At 38.6% G+C, this 17722-nt stretch overlaps 1 protein-coding gene across 1 annotated transcript; it reads left to right on the forward strand.

Annotated features, from left to right (window-relative positions):
• Positions 1 to 14023: 14023 nt before the first annotated feature.
• On the forward strand, positions 14024 to 14485 carry LOC117175416. Its single transcript, XM_033365126.1, has one exon. It carries the CDS (start codon positions 14024 to 14026, stop codon positions 14483 to 14485), a length of 462 nt encoding a protein of 153 aa, XP_033221017.1.
• Positions 14486 to 17722: the final 3237 nt, after the last annotated feature.

Raw genomic sequence — 17722 nt, forward strand, 5'->3', positions numbered from 1 at the left:
GGATTAACTACTGTTGGGTAGGCGAACATATTCCCAGAATTTAGAGACAATCGAAAAACATGACTTTTTGAGTTGGGGCAGTTGAGGAATAATGCCCCCTATTTACATTAATTCTTTCAATATTTTTGTATCATTTATGCTAATACTAATCATGATACAATATTTTTTTTCTAAGAGCATGAAGGTCGGTGATTGCAAAAAAGCTGTATGTATGTTCAATTGATATGAATAAATAATTTTTTAAATTATTACACTATTAATCCATTTCCCTTTCGGGATAGGCGTGACTCACTCGGTGGGTAAAGGAGTAATGTGGGGAAGGGATAGAGAATTTTCAGACTGATCCAGAATTCTCGTGTTATTTACGTAAATAGGACGTTCGTTCCGCAACACTGCTCCGACCCAGGCTGCTGATCAATCTCTCTAGCAATCACCTCAAGTGAAGATCCTCACAAAGTCGTTATGTGAGGTTTCCTACTTGGGTTCATTAGTGGCCAAGGTCTTTTGTTTCAGGCGTCATTCGCTCTACTGACAATCTTTTTATTAACTATTTGCCGCCATACTTTCCTGTCCTGTCATACTTCTCTAGTTTCTTTTATGTTCATGCATTTTTTTATGAAGGCTTTCGTGTTTCTGTGACTTCTTATGTCTCTTCTAACAAGGGTCTCATCAACAAATTCTAACCATTTTTTCGGCGGTCTACCCCTGGGCACGCTGCCATTTACTTTACCTTGATACACTTGTTTCGTTAGTTGTTCATTGGCATTCTCTCAACATGCCCGAACCATCTGACCGATTTCTATCCATGTGTTTACTAGCGTCTCTTCTGCACCACATTCTTTTAGACTTTCCACGTTACTTACTATGTCCATCAGAGTTTCCCGCATATTATGCGCATGAATCTCATGTCAATTGTGTTAATTTTACTCTTTTCTTTTTCTTGATAAGTCCATGTCTTGCTACCGCATAGTACAGTCGGTACAAATATAGATTTATGTATTGCCATTTTAGCTTTACTTGATATATTTTTACTTCTGATAACGGGACCTGCTCAACCAATAACTTTCTTACCTTTCCGTCCCTAGTAAATAAGCTAGCAAGGTATACAAACTTATCAACTTGTTCAATTCTCTCATCATTTAATAGAATATTGCATAATGTTTTCTTACTCTTTCATTCGAACACCATAGTTTTTGTTTTAGTTGCGTTAATTTTGCGGTCCATGCTCTTCATGCTTGCATTTAGTTTATTCAACATAACGCATCTTTATCTAACTCCTTGAATAATATCGAAACAGTCACTCAATTTTTCATTCACCCTTACACTCGCTTTACTACCCGTATATATTGTTGTTATAGCTTGTAGGAGCCATCCATTTACTCCATTCTCTTTCAGGACTTCCCAAAGTTTACTTCAATATACCTTGTCAAAAACTGTTTATAGATCAACAAACGCACACAATACTTTTTTTCCTGATCTCAAACTTTTTTCTGTAATTTGCCTCAAGCTAAATATTTGATCTGTACATGACCTTCTTGGCATAAACCCACTTTGGACTTCCCAAATCTTTGCTTCTGTTATTTTCATTTCCTTACGAATAAGTATTTTTAAGCATATCTTACTTGCGGTATGCAATAAGCTAATCCCTCTGTAATTATTCCAGTCGCTTTTATCTCCCTTTCTTTTATATATTAGTACGATAATCGCTTTTTTCCATTCGTCTGGGAAGTCTCCTATTTCGAAACATAAATGTATTAATTCGCACAGTCTATGTGGCATGTACTCGCCATCGTGTTTAAGCATTTCAGCGTTAATACAGTTTACCCCGGCAGCCTAACCGTTTTTCAAGTTCTTAATTATATCCCTAACCTTAGTGACACAGATTTTCTCAATTGCGTTTTCTATCGCATTGTGTTCAACATCGCAGTTGTGGTGTCCTATAGCTTCATCTCCGAATTGTTTCCTAGAATACTCTCTGAAAGCCTCTAGTATTCCGTTTGCATCATATACCATTTCCCCCCTACTATTTCTCATGTGGATAAATTCTGTACTTTTGTTTCCTTCAATTTTTTATAATCCAGTTTCTTGCTTCCTTCAAAGTCGTTTTCTATTTCCATCTCTTCTTCTGTTCCAATTGTATCTTTACGTTCAATAACTAATCGTTTGAATATCCTGTTTTCGTGTATATAATAATTTCTACGTCTATTTCTTTCCTCAATGCTAAGACCTGTGATGTTCGATTATCTAATTTTGGAAATATATTCGTACATCCGGTTTCTGTAGATTCTCAATATTGATTCGCGTTTGTTTTGTTTTCTTGGTTCTCTTTTTTCTCGATCCTCGACCTAAGTTAATTTTTGAGATCAGAAGGTAATGATCAGTATTGCATTCAGGACCCCTCATGACTCTTGTATCTTTGACTAACTTTCTTAATCCTTCATTCGCAAAAACAAAATGAATTATACTGCGTCTATTTCTATTAGACCAGGTGTACATGTGAATAATTTCATGCCTAAACCAAGTATTTGTAATAAACAGACCCCTTTATAAGCATAGACCAACTGATTTATCTCCGTTATAGTTTGTTTTTGGAGCCACTAAATTATCTAGTACTCTTTCTGTATCCTGATTTTGGATGCCCACCCATCCGTTCCCGTCTCCTATTATAATTATTCTTTCCCCATGTTCGCAAATATTTATTGTGTCATTCAAACTTACATTCTAGTCCACGGCAGTCTGGGAGATAGGAAATCATGGTCTTCGAGATGCTGCTTTGCTCTTTCATTCAAAATCAGACCTACTCCTTGTCTACCATGTGATTCACTGTCTAGTTCTGACCATATTTCAAATTCGCTTTTCAACACGTCGTTTTTTATGTCATTAGTTTCGCATCACTTTTTCTTTGTTTCAGACACACATAAAATATTTAGTTTCCTCACGTGCATAGTTTCACGCAATTCTTTTACCTTGAGATCATTTACCTCCTAGAATTCCAAACACCAAGTCTCCATTCGTCGCCTGAAACATGACCTTTAGATTTTCCGTGTGCATGCCTTTTGTCAATTAAAGTTCCAGTCCTTTCCGAGACTATTTTGTAGTTTGTATTATTCATTGTTCAGATTATACGCCCAACTATCACCTTTATGCAATAAGTTTATTTCTTGAGTCGAAATCATGTCAAAGTTGCGTAGCAAATCATCATATTGTGGAAATTGTACTTATAACGTTAGTCCCACTAAATTTCAGTTAATAAGAGAGGGTTGGGAGAGAGGGAGGGCAGAACTGGAACCGATGGAGGCGTCTTGGGTTTGTGTTTTGGTTTTTATGCTGAGAAGGTCACCAGCCTTTAGCCCCCGGTTCTAAATCTCAGCGTTCTTTGTAGTTTTTAGGTTTTAAATTTCTTTTTTATCGTTAAATTATAATAAATTGATATGAATTACTTATCTTTAAGTACGTTTCCGGGTTTTCTAGTATATGCATAACGAAACACAGTTCTAAGAAATTAAATATATTCAAAATTTAAAATGTTCTATTTGGCTTTTTCCCCAAACCCGAGATACATGACCGGCCGTAATATATAAAATTAAACATTTTTGCCTGCATCATGAATAATTTGGATGACTGTTTCTGGGTTTTATCCTAAAAGAGCAATGCAGCGTCATCTGGAAAAAAAACTTGTGGGCAGAATTTGAAGCTATGTTTAAATTCCTCAACTCTAAGGTGTTCAACTCTACTTTTGATTCTTGTCTTTGTTAACTCAGTAAAACTGATACCTGTGGATCTTACTTATTTGAAGAATAGTAATAATAATGCTAAGCAGTTTCTCATTTTAAATTTGTAGGATGGGATAGGTACGTGACAGTGACAGGGCATTTTGCGTACTTTTAACATTCTCTATCTGATGAAAAGCTTTATGTTAGATTTTGCTGCTTCATTTTTTTGAAAACTCTACGTTTTGAGATTCTTTGAATCCGAAAAATATATTTTTACGAAGGTGCTAGTTTGAAGTATGTTGTATCAGATTAGATACAGCTTTGGAAGCCTTATACAAGATGAAAAGAAAGAAAGGGCTCGGTAAACAGCCATTTTCGATCAATTTTTCTTATTTTGTTCGCCGTAAAGGTTTTTCAAAAATAGCGAATTCCATTTTTAAAAAAACACATATAAAGTAGGAAGCAAATGTTAAGAAGAAAAAATATTTAGTTCAAAAATATCTATGTATGTACTTAAGACCATTTTTTAAAGAAATTTCTTTCTTTTTACATCCTCATCCATAATGAGAAGTTATTAGTTTTAAGCTAATAATAACTTTCACGGATTCAACCAAACGTCGACGTTTTGAGGCCTCCTCAGTCAGAAAAAAAGTGTTTACGTCGATGTCTGTCTGTCCGGCGTATAGTGCGACGAATTAGAAAATTGGGGTTCAAAATAATCCAGGACCTACAATTTTCATACGATTCAATCTTTTTTTCAAAATAAAGCTACTTAAATTCTGAAGAGGTCTGTCGAGGACGATTTTGCAAAAGAGGCTCAGTTCGTTTGTTATCCAAAGTTTGTTTGTTTGTTAGATGAAGTTTATGCAATCTGTTTAATTCTTATAAGCAAATTTATGAACAAAATCGATTATTGCTCTACAACGAAGCCTGGAAGTTCTTTTCGTCACGTTTTCCCCCGAGAAATCGAGTGAAATTAATGTTTCGTTGAAATTGAATACTAAAGTGCAATTTTTTTTATTGTTACAAACAAATATAAACAAATTCATTAAATAAGCGCCTTTGTATATATAAAATGCATTTTTCTGCGCAATCATTAGGTTTGCCTACAGAAATGAAAATTTTATGACAGAAATGGACAATGAAAATATTTAGTATCGTTATAAACAATACTGATTAACAAATGCATTAAACGGTCACTCTTTGATAGAAAAAATGATTTTTTTTTTGCATAATTGTTTATTTTATCCCTAAATTATAACAATTGTAAATATTATAATTGTCCATTTCTGAAATGGAATTTTCATTTTTGAAAACAGACCTAATGATGGCGCAGAAAAATGCATTTTATATATGCATGAAAGCTTTTTTATTAAATTTGTTTATAACCATAAAAAATTATACTTTAGTGTTTTATTTCAACGAAGAATTAATTTTACTCTATTTCGCGGAGGAAAACGTGATGAAAAGAATTTCCAGGCTTCAATGTATAGCAATAATCGATTTTGTTCACAAATTTGTTTATAACAATTGAACAGATTGCTCGAACTTCATCTAAGTTATTAGGATATGTTAATCGATTGTAAATCTATTCGTTTTTCACTTTTTAGAGGTAAAATCAAAGAATGCTACAGAAGAGACAGATCAGATATAAAAAATTATGGTTTTTTGGCATTTTGCAACTTAAACAACAAACAAACAGAGCCTTTTTAGAAAAATCGCCCTCGACAGACCTCTTCTGAATTTAATTAGCTTTAATTAAGAAAAAGATGGAATTGGATGAAAACTGTAGGCCCTGGATCATTTTAAACCCCAATTTTCTAATTCGCTGCACTGTGCGGCGTCGTCGTTGTTGTTGCTGTTGTATGTATACCGGATAATTTTAGAAATGCTAATCAGATTAGATTGTGGTTTGGCACACAGTTTGCGGGACCAAAAAGAAAGATCGAGTTCGTTAAGCAGCTATTTTAGATAAGAATATAAAAAGTTCGGACAAAGCAAGATGTAAAAAGAGATAGATCGGCAACAATTGTGGCAAAAAATGATGGCAGGATTTAAAATATTTGTATAGTTGAAAGTAATTTTTTAAAACTTCATGGAATATTTATAATCCCAAAAAATTAAAATATCTATCATATTTTCTATCATAGTATTTCATATTTGTGAAAGTTAATTTGCGTTCTTTCATTTTATTTAGAAATAATTCTAGTCATAAGAAAGATGGAAAATGGATGCGACGTCAAAAGATGCCACGCGTCTTTTAAATAAATTTGTCGCGTGAATGCCTTTATAAGTTCTTGCTTTATTAGTAACTAACCTAATATTCACTAAAAAAGCATTTTGAAAGAATATATTTTTTAAATTTACAGAAAAAGTTATAAAAAAAGTAATTATTTCTTAATCTTTCGTTTTATTTATGTTCATTTCTTTTAACAAGGTGTAATCTTGCGACAAAGTGAATTACATATTTTAAAAAGATTTTTGAAATTCGTACTGCTTATTGTAGCCAAAAGCCATTCAAAAAATTGAATTCCCGTAATTTGAGCAAACAAAGTCTAATTTTCTAAAATAAAAATAAATAAACTTTGGTCTGAACTTTTATGATTGCTTTACAGATACTTGTATGATAATTGCCTTGTATTATTAAAAAAACATTTCTGTGGCGAAATGTTGTCACAGGCTTATACTGCCCAATATGTCGAAGGCATTTTTGGTTAGAGTTGGATTTTTATTTGATCATTTTGCACGGGACTCTCCCGGTATATATCATCAGTCACGGATGCATTTTTATAATGCAATCAAGTGATCTGATGAGAGCAGTCTGCCCAGACATATTGGACAAAGTCTGGTTTTTACCCCATCATTGACGGACTGGGTTGCAGTGAAGTACACGATGGGGGGACCTACAGCTTAAGGTGGGTTCCGAACCACCAGAACCTCGGTAAAGGTACATTGAAAAATTTCCAGAGGTACCGACTCAAGGATCGAACCCCGGACAGTATAAATGCAGACAGCTATATTCTAGCGCTATTAAACAATAGTGGTTTAGTTTAGTCTATAATAAAGATGTATGTATTAATGACTCTAATGTATTAATTTTTAATGCAAAAAACTAAACTTGGTTTACTAATTTACGGGATTTTGATATTTTTAATGTCATAGGGTATGACAAGTAATACTATTTTAAAAATCGGCTTAAAATATGTACTGTAATTTAAAAAAATATTATAAAATTAGAATTAACCTTCGCTTTTGAACTATACAGAATTATTAATATAAAATAAAAAATTTTATCACCTATTTTATATAGTTTGCTTAATTATATTTATCCAGTTTTCACCTAAAAAAGCTTGTTTTAAAGTTAATTTATTATGAAATGCACTTTCTCACAAAAGTACATCTTGTTATGAAAAATGAACATAAATTAACCAAAGATTACAAAAAAAAATAACTTTTAAAAAACTTTGCTTCGGATGCTTCTGAAGATTGTAATTTTATTTTGAATTATCTTTAATAAAAAAGCAATGAAAAAAGACACAATATTCTTTTGTACTTTTTCTTGCCAATTTCAAGAATAGGAAAATTTTGTATTTAGGATTTCCTTACTGGAAAGATTCGTCTCATATAACTATATACATTAAATTATGAATGGCATTAAATATTTAATAGAAACTTTTTAAATTATTCTTTCCTCAAAATTTTTCACAAAAAGCAAATGAAAAATCTTAACCCTTAAAAGATATGAATGAACGAATGGCCGCTCGTTGGTTGATTTCATCTGTCAATTAGACGAACGTGAGCAGATTCAGGTATACGGTAGCCTATTCAGCATCGATTCGCCGACTGGCCATTTGGTCGGCTAGTCGACTGGGTCGGATATTGGGCTATGACATGGACATAGATCTTTTTTTGCAGAAGCGTATACTATATTTGATTGAGCAGAAACGTTTGATGATATAAATTTTTTAAATTTTGTATTGGCGGGATAACTTCACACTACTAAGCCAAATTTCTCGTCGTGGAAAGCTTCAAAATGAAAAAAAAGAAGCTTAAAGTCCAAAGATACGAGCTCCAACCAAACGATCGCTCCTCAGATACGAGTGTCCGCATTCTAAAGGAGCGAGCGGAATTTTTTTCCCTCTACCCTGCTCTATTTTAAAGTCAGGCACGCGCAAGTGTGCGCTGCCTTGAATTCATCGCACACATGCACGTAGTAGGGCTAAGTGCGTTTTCACGCATTCGAGTGTATATATTATTTAAACTATTATATTCACCAAAATAATTAAAGATGATTGCTAAGCTGAAGACCAGGGTATGAACGCTCATTTTTCCCAGAAGAGTGAAAAACGATAAATGTATTCGAGAATAATGTCGTTAACCTTGCAACTAATAATTATTCTGGTTCATAATTGTAGATTATATACAAGGAATATGTCTTATATTTGTTATCTGATAAATGTTAATATGTAGTGAAGCTTATAATTTTAAGATATTAACATTTTATTAGCTTTATCATCTAAGGTAAATACTTGGTCACTAAATTCGTTAAAATACAGATACCAAAGCTTACGAATTTTTTAATTAAAAAAAGACTTCTGGAAAAGTCAGAAATGTCTCTAATTTTGGTAATTGAGTCCGCCACTAATACTTCTGTATAAACTTATATGCCTTTGAGATAACTTTTTTTTAATCGGTAAAAAATATCCCCTGATCAGGCCTATCCGACTCCTTAAAAAAACACCCGTAAATATATACTTTCAAGTGGTAGTATAAAAAAAGTCCGACAGATAGCGCCACTTCTGCCTCTACACAGTTTAACACTGTCCCTTAGTGGAGAGTAGGAGAATAGTAATATTTATTATTGAAAATATATTATATTGAAAATAATTGCATAATGTCACTTCAAAAAATGGATAATTATCATTTATCGGAAGTTTTCGCGAACTGAAAATGGTTGAACATTATCATTAATTGTTAATGATTTAATTTTTATAATACTTTCACAATGTGTGGAAAAGTATATGCATGTTAAGCTATTCTCTCTATCGCTATCTCTGTTTCCTAAGATTTTTTCTAAAAAATTATTATTAAATTCTATGAATCTATGGTAATAGATTTAATATTAATTTTATAGTTGAAAAAACATAATTTCAGTTATTTACATTATTATTCCATAACAGTTAATGTTAAACTGTCTAGAAGCAGAAGTAGCGCCATCTGCCGGACATTATTGGTACTACCACTTGGAAGTTTATAATTACGGATGCATCCCATGCAAAAGCTTGGAAGTCGGATAGGTCTGCCCCTGATTATTAATGCTTGGTTATTTGTTTTAAAAGCCTAGCCATTTATAGTTGGAATAATTTTTTTGAACTTAATTGTTAATTACAAACAAATTTTATAAAATTATTTTTTATTACACATGCATAATTTCAGCCCTTTTCGAAGCCTATGAAACGGGGCTAAAGCTCTCCTTTTTACTACCTTGGGAGTAAAAAGTACTTCTTACTCGCTAGCGAGTGAAAAGTGACGTCAGAAGTGAGTAATGAAAGTTATACATCTACGAGCTTGCAATTTACGATACTCAGCCCACTCACAGTAAAAACTCTAACGAAATTTTGGTTGCAAATAATAGAATGCTTCGGTAATTTATGGGCACGGGAGATTCTCGTTTCCGAAATTGTAAGAAAAATTATTCTTTTTCTCGAGCTTTGCGACGCCCGAAGTTCTTCCGAGAGCCCCACATTCTGTTTCCATCAACTCACATGGAAGAATTTACCTTCTCGAAAGTACCGATGGTACCTTGCGCGACTTTGACACCGCGTTACTCCGTGTACCTCCCTAAATTAGGGACGACCATGCCCTAGGGAAAGTTGCGGCGAGGTTTGTTTCCGCCCTTGGAAAAAGCATTTTTTTCTCCGAAAACATTATTTGTCGTTTCAGTTCCTTCTCAGTCGTCTTCGTCAATAAAACTCGCTTCGGGCCGCTTCGAGCCTTTCAGGTAATACGTCCGCTCGACACCCGCAAAAGAACTTGCCACGCGTACTACACTTTCGCTACACCCCAACCTTGCCATAACGGGTTCTTCAACAAATTCTGCCTCACCTCTCGTCGGACCAAACACACTGGGTGAAGGAGACACCGAGAAAAAACTCACGATTGTTCCCCGCTGCGGCCCACTGGGAGTGCTCCAAACCACGTTCGCCTGACCCGATTACGTAGCGAGGAGCCGATGTGTGCTTGCACTACCGACGTGTCAGCCGCAGCATGGGATCAGGGGCCAGCCCCTTCGGGCGTTGATCAGGGAGTGCGTGGTGGCTGCAGAGGTAGGAATCTGCCGTGCCCAGGGCGAGTTCCAGAGCGTCCGTGTTTTCTGGGACTAGTCAAACAATGGCTGGGCCCCAGGGAACTAGAGTAGGACTTAGGTCCGAGGGTATACTTCTTTTTAGCTATTTCAACCCGCCCCTTCACGCACGATGCGCTGGCGATAGTAATTCATGGCACCCACAACCTCCCAAAACAAAAACAAGAATGAAAAGGAAGACAGTTCTGGTCGAGCGAAGAAGCCGGCGCTGAAGGAGAAGATTCTCGTAGATCAAGCGGACACAGACAGAACAGGATCAAAAATTGACCGCCTGCTGACGGAAATGCTAGCCCTATTGACTATCATGGATCAAGCAGCTAAACAGCAGAAAAACGTCAACACGGATATCAAGTCTGGTATTCCAAAGTTGATAGAAACCATAGAAGAACTGCAAGAGGAGCGAAATCCGACGAAGTCGGCGCAAGCTAGCTCAGCGTCAGGTAAGATGCAAACAAGCATCTTAAGCCTTTCGGAGAAACAGGCTTATAGAAGTTTAAGTATACCGAGGCGTAGTAGCAGCAAGAGGACAGCCTCAAGCCCAGCGGAAAACAAGGTTGCAAATTCAATGTGCAAGAGGAAGAATGACCTAGCGTCGCTAGGAGAATGGATGGACGTGACAAGAAAGAAGAATAAGTCAGGAAAATCGGGTAAACCGCAGTCAGACGAGGGACAGGAGAATTAGAGAAGGACAAAAGAAAAACTATTAAGAAGAAGTCACAACGGAAAACTGACAGGAGACAGTGCCGGGAAGCGGTTTTAATAAAACCGGCGCCAGGGAAGACTTACGCGGAAGTGTTGGGAGACATCAAGGCCAAGATGACACCTGAAGAGTCTGAAGCCCACATCAGGTCAATTCGTCAAACACGCAACGGAGATTAGAAAAGCACCTAGGCGAGATGGGAACTATGTAGAACTTGGTTCCTAAAGTAACTCTTGAGCTTCTAGATCTCGACTGTGTTACAACCAAGGAGGATGTGGAAATCGCACTCAAAAGAGATCTTGGCGATAAACTGGGAGATGCAAAGGTCTTGGTAACCAGGCCCAACAGAAGAGAGCAGGTCTTGGCCATAGTCGAGGTCGGCGAGAAAGCCACAAGTCAACTGCTGGAGACAGCCCGCATTAAAGTGGGATGTATTAATAGCAGGGTGAGAAGGAGAATAAGCATCTACCGATGCTGCACGTGTCTGAGGTATGGTCACCAGTCAAGAGACTGAAAAGGGCCGGACCGCAGCGGCCTCTATTACAGATGTGGCTTAGGCGGACATCAAGCAAAGTCCTGCACGTCCGAAATGCACTGTGTACTTTGCAACAGTACGTAACCAAAACCGGAGAAACTCAACCACATACCAGGATCGGGTGGGTGCACAGTCTTTAGGCAGGCAGTAGATAACTTAAAACGGAAGCGCACATGACGAAAATCATCCAAGATGATATGCACAGACGCAAATTAGCGCATGATCTTCTCAAACACTCAGCTCGGGAGGGGAAGGTTGATTTGTTCATTATCAGCGAGCAGTACACGGATCAGGATACAACGACATGGTTCTCCGACAACCTTGGAACAGCAGCTATATGGGTACGAAACCTAGCGGAAGTCCCGATTGAAGACCATGGCTCTGAGGACGGATACGTCTGGGTTAAGAGCAAAGATATCACGTACATGAGCTGTTACCTCACACCAAATGAGAGCATTCAGCAATTCCAAGGAAAACTGGATCTACTAGAAGACCTCGTCCAAGAAACAGAGGCAGGAGTGATAGTCGCAGGAGATTTCAACGCTAAAGCGGTAGAATGGGGAATACCCAGAAAGGACGCGCGAGGGAAGCGCATCTTGGAGATGGTGGCTAGGCGGGCGCTGCTGGTCATGAATACAGACAAAACGCCAACTTTTAGACGAACAGGAAACGTAGGTACGATCCCAGACATGAGCCTAGCCTCGGAGGGAATGGCCCCCCTTATAGAGAACTGGGAGGTCCTAGAGGACTTTACGGGAAGCGATCACCAATATACGGTTCAATATAAAAGGAAAGCTAGAATCAAGGATACAGCATCGCAATCCCAAAATGTGAAATGCAGCTAAAATGGACGTTAGGAAATTATCCCTGACGATTGCCAGAGGGCAAGAATGCCTAAAAGAGAAAACTGACATGAGAGCGGAAGAATTAGTGGAAGCTACCTTGCAGATAATCAACGAAGCCTGTGACGCCTTGATGCCTAGGAAGAAAGGGAACAGAAGTAGAACATCGGCCTATTGGTGGAACGAGGAAATTGCTGAACTCCGGAAAGAATGCCTCAAACGCAAACGAACAGGGACAAGAAAGAGGGAAAAAGGCGTAACAGAGTACAAATTAGCCAAGAAACAACTTGGCGAGGCTATCCAGAAAAGCGAACGCCAGAACTGGGGACACTTGCGCCAGGAAGTGGATGATGAACCTTGGGGTTTGGGTTACAAAATTGTGACTCGGATGCTCATGGCATCTCAGCGAGTGCATCAATGGGAGCGGAAACAATGAGGAATATTGTGGACGTGCTCTTCCCGACACACCCGACAAGAAAGAAAGATATGTACAGAATCGATGCCATAGATGTACCACTCTTCAACGAGGCAGAACTACTAGCAGCTGCGGCTTCCCTGCAAAACAGGAAAGCGCCAGGACCCGCCTCGCCTACTGGCAGCCGTCCAAGCAGCGGGAGATCTCTCCGAGAGGCAACATGGATTCAGAAAAGGGAGATCCACGATACACGCGGTTTGCAGAGGTCGTGAATACCATAGTTCGAGTACAGGAGGAAAGTCGATACAGCAGAAAGATTGTTCTGCTGGCAACGCTGGATGTGCGAAACGTCTTTAACTCGGTCGGAGATAATTAAGGCACTAGAGGGATTTAAGACACCAGAATATCTCATGCGTATGCTAAGAAGCTATCTCTCTTATAGAGTCTTGCTATATGACACAACCGAAAGCGCCAGAAGTAAGCGAATAACTGCTGGAGCAGCTCAAGGATCGATACTGGGCCCTTATCTTTGGAATGTGTCTTACGATGGCATTCTGAGGATGGAGATGGAGGACATGGGCAATATTGTTGACGCGCTCTTTCCAAACCATCTAATTAGAGAGAAGGACACAAGCAGAACCCTAGAAATGGAGATTCCGCTCTTCAATGAGGAGGAACTGAGGACAGCCGTGACCACTCTACAAAACCGGAAAGCTCCAGGACCGGCTGGAATACCAGCGGAAGCAATCAAAGCGTTAGCTGGCAGCTGCACGCATATTCTACTAAAAATGCTGAACAGTTGTCTTAGGATTGGGCTATTTCACAAACAGTGGAAAGATCAGCGACTGGTACTGATCAGTAAAGGGAAAGGAGATTCACAGCCCACTTCGGCATACAGAACTCTGTGTATGCTAAACACTGCTGGGAAACTGTACGAGAAGATGTTAAAGCCTCGATTACTTGCTGCAGTACGAGCGGCGGGAGATCTTTCTGAAAGGCAGTATGGTTTCAGGAAAGGCAGATCGACCATAAACTCGGTTCGAGAAGTAATGGACACGATAGAGAAAGTGAAAAAGGGCAGCTGGTACACCAAGAAAATGGTGCTACTTGCAACACTAGACATTAAAAACGCCTTTAATTCGGCATGATGTACGGACATAATCAAAGCCTTGAATGCATTTAAAGTACTAAAATATTTGATGTGCGTAGTGGAAAGCTATCTCTCAGATAGAGTGTTAATATATGACACCACTGAAGGAACTAGAAGAAAGCAGATCACTGCTGGAGCAGCCCAGGGCTCAATTCTTGGTCTGGACCTCTGGGATGTGTCCTATGACGGAATCCTGAGAATGGAGATGCCAGCTGACACATACTTGACGGGGTACGCAGATGATATTCGCGCGGTGATTGCTGCAAAAACCATCGAAGAACTACAGTGAAAGCTCAACCAGGTGATGCGCCGAGTGATCGGTTGGATGGAGGACCACGGGCTAGATCTTGCCGCGGAAAAAACTGAATTGGTAATTATAACCAAGAGATATATAACCACGGAGATACCAATTGGACACTTGGGAATCCGAATGAATAACAAGCTCTCCTACTGGGAGCAGATAATTCAAGCTGCAGATATAGCAGCAGCTGTGACGATGGCTCTAAGTAGGATAATGGCTAATGTGCACGGTCCGAGAGCAAGCAAACGCCGACTTTTAATGACAGTGACACAGTCCATCATGCTATATGGGGCAGAAATATGGGCAGGTACGCTGAATAAAAAAAAGTACTGTAAAAGAATGGCAGCAGTTCAACAGAGAGGGGCACTCAGAATAGCGAGCTCCTATTGCACGGTATCTAAGCCAGCGATATTAGTGATCGCAGGAGTGCTTCTAATTGACCTTCTGGCCCAGGAAAAAAGCTAGTGTTTGAAAGAACAGCAGAAGTGGGAAAACAAATAGCGAAAGAAGAAGCCAGATTTCTTTCCATGGAAAAGTGGCAACAAGGGTGGAACAACGATCACCGAGGTAGATGGACGGCTACGCTAATAAACCGCCTAGACACATGGCTACAAAGAAACCACGGAGATACGAATTATTACGTAACCCAATTCCTCTCAAGACATGGGCTCTTTCGTTCCTACTTATACAAGAGGAAGAAAGTGAGTAATGAAAATTGTGGCTATTGCGAGGCCAAAATTGATGACACGTTTCATACATTTTTTGGGTGCGAACGCTGGGCCAATAAAAGGCACAGATTAAAAAGCGAGATAGGAGATATAACACTTGAAAATATTGTCGGTGTGATGCTGTAAAACGAGGAACGATGGAACGTAATAGCTACATTCATCGAAATTATTCTGCGCAAGAAGAAAGAAGAAGGACAACTGGAAAACTAAGGAAAAAAAACATGAAGTATGCGTATAAGGGTCAACCAAGCCCTAAGCTGCCGAAGGCCGACGAGCCCGATGCGTGACAAAGTTCCGCTGCTGAGGACGATGCGCGCAGTTAGGAGGAGGAAGGACTAACTAATCGTACATAGTCATACCCGAGCAGGATGTTCGAAGGTTGACGAGCCCGTTGTACGAATTGTTCATGCTACTAAGGACGACGCGCAACATCCTGGTCAACAGATAGAACGAACCAGTTCCGAGAGAAAGAAACCAGCAGGAGTCAGAGGCAGCCCAACAAGCCAACACTAATCAGGATGTCGAAGGCCGACGAGCCCGATGTGCAGTGTCACCGCACTAATGAGGACGACGCGTACATCCTGATTGGGATATAATGCCTAAATAAAAAAGACCAGTAGAAGCCTTAGAAGGTAAGAATTTCAGCGCAGTGGCCTCATTATGTGTATTTTCTTATACATATTGGGGTCACTGTGGTGATGTTATTTAAGATCCCCACACTACCAGGAAGTGCGGACCCTTCCTGGTGTATCTTTGAACATTTTTCACTAGCCCGCGTGAAAAAAAAATCATCATCATCATCATCCAAACGTTCTTTCGTGATTTTTATTTAATCTGTCAAATTTTAAACACGATATCTCAAGCCGTGTGGAAACAGTGAACACCAAAAAAAAATTTTATAACCGGGGACCAATTTGGTTACGTGGTCACCAAAGAGCATGCCCTTAAATAGTTTGGTCACTCGAATTTTTTTTCTGTCAACACAATTGTACTTAGCTTAATACGGTTTTGTCTGAAGTAATCTTCAAAAATTACTAAAGAAAAAAGAATCTGAGCCGTTCAGCATGGCAACTTAGCGGGACTAATAACGCCTCTTGATTATCGTCTGATTTCTCGAATGGTTATGATTTTGACTCCGCGGCTTCGTGGCCGATTGCTACTTCGAGTTGTACGAGTTACTTCGTAACCAGCTCGAGGTCGTCCAATTTTGATACCTATGTTGTTGATTACACTACGGGTCCTTGCCGTTTTTTGAAACACTGCTATTTTGAGTCTTCTTCGGTTTTAGAGTCTTGGTCGTTGATTTGAGGGATTTTGTAGTTTGCATTGTCTCATCCATGTTCGTTCCGAAAAGCTGATTATCCGATTCGGCTGCGTTTAAGGCTTCTCGCAGCGTCGCGTAATGTTTTTTAGCACGAGTTTCCTCCGGATGATTGTTTCCTCGTGTTGCGTAGCAGCTAAAAATCATATAATATAGCTAAGTCTTTTAACAATTTTGCAATACTGTCGCCAAGACTTGTATCGTGTCTCATATACGAGCCTGGATACTATCCTGCGTGGATGGTCTTAATATTATCGGAGTAAGATAAAAATTTGCTATTCACAGCACCTTCGTTATTTACGGGCATCTTGGCGGCAATTTTTTCAATAACCACTTCGAACTCCAGTTCTTTCTTGCCATGCGAACTACTTCATTCTCTGTCCTCCCAAGAATCATCCAAAGATTCAGACTCATCGCTCCTCGAATGACAGCTGTCTCGTCTGCGGCTTATCCCTCTCGTAATATGAGTTGTAACTCTTTCTTCATGAGCAACTTCTAACGTCATAGCAGTCATCTTCATTATAACTATAAATCAATATATTGATCAACATTTTTATGACTGACCTGCGAGAGAGGAAGAGGGGACTCGCTAAGTCCTGCGCAAACAATCATAATTAATGTTTGATGTAGCAAACATAACCCACATTTTTGTCGCTTCAATTGCAGAATGACGCGCCAAAATAGATTTATTCTGCACGGAGCACGCGGGTGCATCCATTTTTTCTTAACAGAGTCTCCAATTACGTATTGTAGCACTTTTATTCCTATACTGAAGCAGCCGTATACCAACAATAATATTGAATTTCGCCTCTCATCGACAGCGGGTCTAGTATCTGCACCGATTATTCAAGAGGAAGTGTTCCTTTTAAACGAGATTCTCTGCGGCCGGCAAGCCTTTAAAGTACGTTAGCAGGAAACACATTTTTCTTAACATGTAAGAACGAACTTTCTTCCTCATTTCCGTTAAATGTTTAGTTTACACTTGTCTCCGTATTACACACAGGCCTACCTCGCGCATGCGCACATCGAATTCAAGACAGGGCGCACTCACGCGTACTTCACTCTCAAATAGTGCAGGGAAAGAGTGGGGAGGGGGGAAATTCCACTCGCTCTTTTGGAGTCGGGACGCCCGTTTCTGCGCAGCGCTATCTCTCCATTGATCATTCCGTGATTAGTAAATGAAGTACCAAGATACTCGTACTTACTAACTTGTTCTACCATCTCATCGTCTAAGGCATGATAGCATATTGTCTTCTCAACATTTCTCTCAATTTGGTTCTTAGTAGATAATACAATCGTTATAAATTTGTTTGAACAAAAAATTACAAGGATTTTGAAAAATAAGATCGAATTCTATAATTCATAAAATCATAAAATAAGGTAAAGACCTATTAAAGACCTATAGATCGAATTCTATAATTCATAAAATCATAAAATAAGGTAAAAACCTATAAAAAATGACGCAGGTTATCTTCTTCTTATAATTGTATCTGGAATGTCTGAACAAATTTTACAATTCTATGCTTCAGTTATTTCTTTAAATCATTACAATATTCCGAAAACAATATACTTATTTTTCGAATTCTTAAAATCGAAATTACATAAATGAACTTTATCATGATAGTTTCTACTTTCTTAATATTTACAAAATTT

This window comes from Belonocnema kinseyi, chromosome 6, assembly GCF_010883055.1.
Source record: "Belonocnema kinseyi isolate 2016_QV_RU_SX_M_011 chromosome 6, B_treatae_v1, whole genome shotgun sequence".
NCBI classification, from domain to species: domain Eukaryota; kingdom Metazoa; phylum Arthropoda; class Insecta; order Hymenoptera; family Cynipidae; genus Belonocnema; species Belonocnema kinseyi.